The sequence below is a fragment of the Mus caroli genome, chromosome X, assembly GCF_900094665.2.
Source record: "Mus caroli chromosome X, CAROLI_EIJ_v1.1, whole genome shotgun sequence".
Taxonomy (NCBI): domain Eukaryota; kingdom Metazoa; phylum Chordata; class Mammalia; order Rodentia; family Muridae; genus Mus; species Mus caroli.
In genome coordinates, this window is record NC_034589.1 from 129,666,708 (window position 1) to 129,675,359 (window position 8,652).

General features: G+C 48.2%; 1 protein-coding gene across 1 annotated transcript in view; it reads left to right on the plus strand.

The window, feature by feature from the left end:
- The window catches only part of Atg4a (autophagy related 4A cysteine peptidase), an 82,145-nt gene extending 74,844 nt beyond the window's left edge, over nt 1–7,301 (plus strand). Inside the window, exons 10-12 of the mRNA XM_021152761.1 lie at nt 5,662–5,807; nt 7,070–7,126; nt 7,242–7,301. Coding sequence (XP_021008420.1) covers nt 5,662–5,807; nt 7,070–7,126; nt 7,242–7,301 — 263 coding nt within the window. The remainder of the gene's footprint in view (nt 1–5,661; nt 5,808–7,069; nt 7,127–7,241) is intronic.
- The last annotated feature ends 1,351 nt before the right edge of the window (nt 7,302–8,652 follow it).

Here is an 8,652-nt window from a genome sequence, read left to right on the forward strand (position 1 = left end):
AGGCAGAGGCAGAGGCAGAGGGGCAGAGTCAGAGTCAGATGGGCAGGAGCAGAGTTGCAGAGGGGCAGAGGCAGTGAGGCAGAGGAGCAGAGGCAGAGATGCAGATAAAGAGAGGCAGACGTTGAGGGGCATAGGCAGAGGGGCCGAGGACAGAGGCAGAGGTAAAGGGGCAGAAGCAGAGAGGTAGAGGTAGAGGCAGACAGGCAGGGGCAGAGTGGCAGTGGGCCATAGGCAGAGGCAGAGGGGCATAGGACAGAGGAAGAGGAGCAGAAGACAGAGAAAGAGGCAGAGGGGTAGAGGGAGATGTGCAGGGGCAGAGAGGCAGAGGCAGAGGCAGGGGGCAGATGGGCAGAAGCAGAGGCAGATGGGCAGGAGCAGAATGGCAGAGGGGCAGAAGCAGAGAGGCAGAGAGGCAGAGTTAGAGATGCAGATAAAGAGAGGCAGAGTGGCAGAGGCAGACAGGCAGGGGCAGAGTGGCAGAGGGGCAGAGGCAGAGGACAGAGACAGAGACAGAGTGGCAGAGGCAGAGTCAGAGGGGAAGAGGCAGAGGTAGAGATGCTGAGGGGCAGAGGGGCAGAGGTGCAGATGTAGAGGAGCAGAGGCAGAGGCAGAGGGGTAGAAGACAGAGACAGATGCAGAGGGACAGAGGAAGAGGCAGAGGGGGAGTGGCAGAGGCAGAGGCAGAGGGGCATAGGACAGAGGCAGAGGGGCAGAGGTCAGAGACAGAGGCAGAGTGGCAGAGGCAGAGGGGAAGAGGCCGAGGCAGAGTTAGAGAAGCTGAGGGGAAGAAGCAGAGGGGCAGAAGACAGAGACAGTGGGAAAGGGGCAAAGGCAGACAGGCAAGGGCAGAGGTGCAGAGGCAGAGGGGCAGAGGCAGACGGGCAGGGGCAGAGTGGCAGAGTGGCAGAGGCAGAGGCAGAGAGGCAGAGAGGCAGAGAAAGAGGCAAAGAGGCAGAGGCAGAGCAGCAGAGGGGCAAAGCAGTAGAGAGAGGGGCAGAGGGGCAGAGTACAATGGCAGAGACAGAGGGGTAGACCCAGCGGGGCAGAGGCAGATGGGGAGGTGCAGAGGGGCAGCGGGGCAGAAGGGCAGAGGCAGATGCAGAAGGACAGAAGCCGTGTTGCAGAGGTCAGTGGCAGAGGCTGAGTTTCATAGGGGCAGAGGCAGAGAAGCAGAGGCAGAGGGGCAGAGGCAGAGAGGCAGAGGTGCAGAGGCCGAGAGGTAGAGGCAGAGAGGCAGAGGCAGAGGCAGAGGCAGAGGCAGACGGGCATGGGCAGGGTGGCTGAGCGGCAGAGGCCGAGGCAGGGGCAGAGGCCGAGGCAGGGGCAGAGGCCTTGGCAGAAGCAGAGGGGCAGAAGGACAGAGGGGCAGATGTTCAGAGACAGGGGGCAGAGGACAAAGGCATAGGCTGAGGCAAAGAGGCAGAGGACAGAGGCAGAGGGGCAGATTCAGAGGCAGAGGGGCAGAGGGATAGTGGATAATGGCAGAGGGAAAAGGGCAGAGGTAGATGGGCAGAGACAGAGGCAGACGGGCAGGGGCAGAGGGGCAGAGGCAGAGGAGCAGAGGACACAGGCAGAAGTTGAGAGGCAGAGGGGCAGAGATAGAGGCCAAGGGGCAGAGGCAGAGGGGCAGCAGACAGGGGCACAGACAGAGGGTCAGAGGCAGTGGCAGAGGCAGAGAGGCAGAGGCAAATGGTCAGTGGCAGAGAGGCAGAGCCAGAGAGCAAGGGGGGCAGAGGCAGGGGGGCAGAGGCAGGGGGCCAGAGGCAGGGGGGCAGAGGACAGCAGCAGAGGCTGAGGGGTAGAGGCAGATGGAGATGGGCAGAGGGGCAGAGGGGCAGAGGCATAGGCAGAGGGGCATAAGCAGAGGTCAGCCGCAGAGTGTCAGAGGGGCAGAAGCAGACGCAAATGGGCAGAAGCAGGGTGCAGAGGCAGAAGAGCAGAGGACAGAGACATAGGTAGAAGGGCAGAGGCAGACGGGCAGGGGCAGAGGAGAGGGGCAGAGACAGAGGGGCAGAGGGGCAGAGGGGCAGAGGGCAGAGGCAGAGAGGCAGTGGCAGCAGCAGAGAGGCAGAGGCATAGGTGAAGAGGCTGAGAGGCAGAGGCAGAGACAGAGTGGCAGAGGCAGAGGCAGATGGGCAGTGAAATTGTGGCAGAGGAGCAGAGGCAGAGGCAGAGGTGCAGATCTAGAGGCAGAGGCAGAGGGGCAAAGGTGCAGAGGCAGAGGACAGAGGCAGAGGCAGAGGCAGAGGGGCAGAGGCATACGGGCAGGGGGATAGTGGCAGAGGGCCAGAGGACAGAGGAAGAGGGGTAGAGGCAGATGCAGAGTGGCAGAGGCAGAGAGGTAGATGTGGAAGGGCAAAAGGGCAGAGGGGCAGAAGGGCAGAAGCAGAGAGAGGGACAGAAGCTGAGGTGTATAGGACAGAGGCAGAGCTTGTGGTTCATAGGGGCAGAGGCAGAGATGCAGAGGCAGAGAGGCAGAGGCAGAGGTGCAGAGGCCGAGAGGGAGAGGCAGAGGGGCAGAGGTAGAGGCAGAGGCAGAGGCAGAGTGGCAGAGGATAATGGCAGAGGCAGAGGGGTAGAGGAAGATGTGGAGGGGCAAAGGGGCAGAGGGGCAGAAGGACAGAAGGGCAGAAGCAGAGGTGTAGAGGTCAGTGGCAGAGTGTCATCGGGGCAGAGGCAGATGCAGAGGGGCAGAGGACAGAGGCAGAGGGGCAGAGGGGCAGAGGCAGAGGCACTGGGGCAGAGGCAGAGGCAGAGGCAGATGTAGAGGAGCAGAGGACAGAGGCAGTGTCATAAGGGCAGAGAGGTAGAGGGGCAGATGGGCAGAAGCAGAGAGGCAGAGTCAGAGGGGCAGAGGCCAAGAGGCAGAGGGCCAGAGGCAGAGAGGCAGAGGCAGAGGGCCAGAGGCTCAGAGGTAGAGGCAGAGAGGCAGAGAGGCTAGTGGATCTATATGAGTTTAAGCTCAATCTAGTCTATGTCGCGAATTCCAGGCTAGAGCTACATAGTTAGATAATGTCTCAAAACCAAAACCGAAACCAAAAGACACCAAAATAAAATTTATCTCCCAAACACACCCACAAGGAAACATACTAACCTTCTAATGTGGGCCCTAATGATGACTCTACTATTTTCTGTAAATGATAGATATCTTGCCTCCTTACTTATTAGCTGTGACTAAAGACATTTAAGGCCATGAGCACATGGCATGCTAGCTGGTGCATGCAGCCCTCACTAGTTCACACATTCCTTTGTGGACCTATTGAGATACAGGCACAGTAAGTCTAAGATGGGACCTGAGATTTGCTCTCCTAAGAGTTTTCAGTGCTGCTGGTGGTCCGTACCTTAAGAACCAGGGCACTTGATGAGTGCTGAAGCCTATGAGAAAAGGAAGAATGTAACCAGTGAGACTTGGCACAGGGCGTTCTCTTCTGGAAATGGACTGGTCAGACACTGGGATTCGAGAAAGTCATCAACTTAGACTGCTTGCTTAGCAAGGAGAGGTAGAGTAACTGTGAGCAAGCGCCATGAGAGAATATGCAGAGAGCAGTGTAGAGAGGGCATTGATCATCTCTCCACATCATTCCTTGGAGACTGGGGAGGTGGGATGGCAACATGCATAGCTGACTTGGTACAGCAGACCCTTGCTAGCTAGTGGCTTGACAGCTGGAGAAAAAAACCAAACAACTCAGGCTTGGGTTTCTCTCCTTTAAAATACGTGTACTTGACTCCCTATTAGGTTGTCTCATGGTAAACTATTTGGCAACAAGTTAGAGATATAGTGTGTTCTGTGAGAGATGGCTCCACCCAGCACCCCTGTCTTTCCTTAGTTGTTTCAGTCTTTCTTGTGGGGCTTGCCACACAGCTGCCTGTTTCTGTAATGCTGCCATCTATTGGCCTAGCTTTAAAACTACAACTAAATGGAACATCAGGAGCTCAGAGTACCCTTTTAAAAAAATTTTTTTTTTCTAGGTACAAAACCCAGTATTTGACACTATGTACATTCAGATACCCTCTTTGTCTAAGCTTTGGAGGTCTTGTCAAACAGAGTGATACAAAACTATGCAGCCAGCACTGTGATTTAGTATCTGTGGGTTTCCCATGGCTAGATCTGACTAACCATGTGTCAGAAGTATTTTTGGGGAAAAGTCTATACTGAACATGCTCATACTTCCCCCATAGTCATTATTCACCAGAGAGAGTGAAGAAGAGTGAGGGGGGGGGGTATTTTTCATTTTATAGATAGTGAAATGAAGATTAAGAGAAATCATTTTCTTTATGTCACTCATCTAACAAGCAGTGAAGCCAGGATTTGATCCCAATTTGTTCATCTGGGTCTGCCCTCCCCACCCCTGATATTTTCCCTAAGGCCCTCCTGCCAAGTGGGCAGCTGGAGGAGATCTAGATGTAGCCACTTCTGGTTCTTATATCCATGTAAGATACTAGACCAGGCTCCATGACAGCATTGCAAAACAACAGTATTTGAAAGGGGAAAGAGATAAGCGCTTTGTCTTTGTCTATGAGGCAGAATAGGTAGACTTTGCACAGGCATCAGTAATAGTCTTTGCCAGTAGAATCACATAGATGTACCCCCTGCATGCAATTCCAAAGACTTAGGGGACGTTTTCTTGTTGCCAGTAAACAATCTTTTATCACCTGACATGGGTGCGGTCATAGAGATCCAGGTGGCATTGGGGTTGGACAGTGAGATCAGGTGCTTCTTGCTGCACCTATGTCTATTTTGCAACAAAAGAACTGTCTGTCCTTTAACCATTAGATCAGAGTAGATATTTTATCATCCAAATATCCTCCAGGGTCGTGTTGAGGTTGAGCTTTTGCAGTTTAGTGAAGCATGCCTTTCCTCTTACATGTGAAACTCAGTCATCTTGGACTTGAGTTTTAGCCCAGGGGTATAATGTTTGCATAATATATACAAAGTCTTGAATTTGGTCCCCAGCAAACACACACACACATGTCAGTTAGTCATCGCAAGTAGTTTTTTTTTCCTGTGAGGTTCATCTATACTGAAGTTTGTGTGACAGAGGCTGTCTTTTCTAATGGGAAGTGACAGGCTTGCTCACAATGACTAATCCACTAGCTAACTGCTAATCAGTGAACAGGCATCAGCTCACTGGGCTCTGATCCACAGAGGTTAGCATCCCCATTGTGTGCAGGTAGAATTTCCTTTGGAGATCAAGGCCTTTTCCATTTTGCGAGGTGCTCTCTGAATATGGATCTGAGAACCAGTGGTGTTTTTCAAGATGCTTTCCAATGCTGAAAGATGTAGAATGCCCCCTAGTGGTATTGGAGCGCACAGCTTTGGGGATTCTCTTGCCACCTCTTTGCAACTGCTGCTCACAGAGCCTGCCATGCCATCCTGTGTTCTGTCATTCCCACCTTTCCCAAACCTATCCCTCTTCATTTGGGAACCTGGATCTAGAGAAGATGTAAGGTCAAGTCTCTCTTTGAATGATTAAATTTTGGCAGTGTGGCTTCTCTCAAGCATGCTCACCCTGGCTTTGGGCTTCCTCTCATCCCATTCTCGCTGTTGAAAGGGAAGGGGTTAGGAGATCTGGGGATGGGTGAGGGAAGGTTCATCTTTAGGACAGCAGTGGGGCCAGGGCCAGTGGTTTTTCAAAGAGTAACTGTGCCTTCATAAAACAGGAGATGAGCTCATTTTTTTGGACCCTCACACAACCCAGACTTTTGTTGACATTGAAGAGAGTGGACTAGTAGACGACCAGACTTTTCATTGCCTGCAGTCTCCACAGCGGATGAGTATCCTGAACTTGGATCCTTCTGTGGCCTTGGTGGGTATTTCAAGGAGCTTTGATGGTAACCTATTTACGATATGTTCCCTGGCAATTGGTTGTTAGGTAGCATAGCAAGAGTGCACTTTTTCAGCACCCCTAAATGTGGCATGGTGATATGGTAGGTAAAGAATGGACCCTGTAGCCAAACTTTTCACAGTAAGCCCCAAGCTCTGCTACTAAACTGTGTAGGAAAAGTCACTTAACCTTTCTGAACATCCATCTTCACATGTCTAGAAGTAGGGACACACTACTTCCCTCTTTATTTGGTTATGTGAGGTGTAACATATATAAGTACTCAGTACAAGACCGGGTACACTGTGCACACTGCATAAAGGTCCATAGCATTGGTATCTCTCATCCTATTCCTTATCACCTTCCAAAGTTTGTCATATAAATGTAAGGTGGGAAAGGAGTAGGAAGGGATAAGGGAGTAAGAGTCCTTGAGAGGTCAGCATCTATTTCTTGATGCCCAAATCCAGGATGTCTCAGGTGTCCTCCGGAGAGTGTGATTTCTATTAGCATACATTGATAGGGCCTCCTCTACACCCTCATTTCCTGTTTCATCCATCAGCACACCAATGGCCAAAGGCTGAGCAGTACCCCCTTGCTTGGGACCATTCCTCCTACTGAGGAATGACTGTCAGGGCAGGACACTGCTGCTTCTCACAACTCTAATAATTTTTTTTGAAGAGTCAAAGCCATCTTGTTTTTAGTTAAAAGTATTATTTGGGCTTTTGTTTCCTGCTGTGAGATTTTATATATATATATATATATATATATATACATACATATACATACATATATATATACACATATATATATACATATACATACATATATATATATACACACATATATATATATATATATATCCTTTTATATATTATGTATTACACACACACACACACATTTCCAAGTTAAAGTGTCTAGCAGTGTTGATGGGCAAGGGAGAAGTCAAGAAAGAAGACCAGGAGACCAGGAGAAAGAGGAAGAATGAGTAAGGAACAGAGGGAAGGAGGAGACAGGAGGAAGGAAGGGAGAGAAAGGGAGGGGAGGAGGGGTAGGAGGGAAGAAGAGAGAATTGCAGGGTGTGCACATATTTTAGGCAGTGATTTAGGGGAGAGAGAAGTCCAGCCAGTCAGCCTTCCTGTGCTGTCAGGAAGCTGCATGGCAAGATGGTGACCTACCTCCTAATTCTGGGAAAATTGTTCTAACTTGGAAAGGGGAATTCTAAGTAGTGTTCTTCTTCCCCACCCAAGGGATTTTTCTGCAAAGAAGAGAAAGACTTTGATAATTGGTGTAGCCTTGTTCAGAAGGTGAGTATGTATAGATTTTTTTAAAAAAGCATAAACATGAAAACTACTAAAGATGACTGTGTTTTTTTAAGATTACTTTTTCATAACAACATGAAAACAGTCTGATATAATTTAGTTGCAAGAGGAGGAAACGAAGATGAAAACGAACCTGTCAGATGTGGAGAACTCAACATAAGTTTGGTGAAAGTGAATAAAAACTTTTAAGACTTTGCATGTATCAGCTGAAAGACTCAGCAATGGAAGTTAACATGGCAGCTTGCTAAGGCTGCGAGGCACCTGAAACTCGCAGCTAATATTAGGCTGTTTGAACCCTCCAATTGCCCACTTCATATAGCTCAGTCAGCATTTCTTCCTTACTATATGTTTGCAAACATGAGTAAAAGGACAAAAGTGCGTTCTGGGTGTTTTATTGGTTCACTTACAACCCAGTATATTTCATTATGGCTTAAAGGACTTTTCCTTCTATTAACTGGCTTATTTATATCAAATACAGGCATGTGACCACTGAAAGGGATCAGCCTGTGATGAGTCATTATTTCCCTTTTTTGGTATATTGTGTAAAAGAGAATTCTTACTTGCGTTCACCAATCTCTGTATCCATTTCCCTCATTGCTAGTCTCTAACACATACAAAATAGATGTCATATATTGATACATATTCACTGAATGAATTAAGAGAGATCACAGGGAGTATTGTTTAAAGCATCAGGTGGGGTACTTGAGACATGAAGCTCTGTCTCTAAAACCAAAGTATTACAAGAGCCCAAAGTGTTATATGCAAATAGAGGAAAGATTTTTCTTCATAATGAACAAATGATTAACACTGACATCCCTAACAGAATCTGTAACCTCAGGTAATAGTTTAATGAAATGGAATATAGAGTTTACAATTATTTGATTATTTATTTGAGAGAAGTTATTTCTATGTGGCTCAGGCTAGCCTGGAACTCAGTATGAAGACCAGGCTGGCCACAGGCTTGTGATACTTCTTCAATCCCCATTGTACTAAGATTATAGATATGAGCCACTATGTCCAGTTCAAGAGAAAAATATTCTTATTATTGGTGTCATCATGAGAATTGAATGCATAGCCTTGCACATCCTTGGAAAGTTCTCTGTCAGTAAGCTATATCCCCAGCCCATGAAAATTATTATTCATTTTTAATGAAAAAAAGCCCACATGTGGTCTTATTGTTGTAGCTGTGTAAATACTATTCACAAATAAATCGTATAATGTGTTACACATATATTTCCTTTCTTTTTTCTTCTTCCAGTTTTACCTCTCTCGCCCCACTCTCTCTCTCACACACACAAACACAATATCTATCTATCTATCTATCTATCTATCTATCTATCTATCTATCTATGGAACCCTTTCTTCTCAACATGTCTCTCCTCTGTCTTCATGTCTTTTTTGTTTGTTGTTTATAGCCCACTATATTCAAATTGGGTTGTCTGAATTGCTTTTAACAATGGCAATTTACCAGTGGTTACCACTGTGGAATATGCCCTCCTATATATTCATAG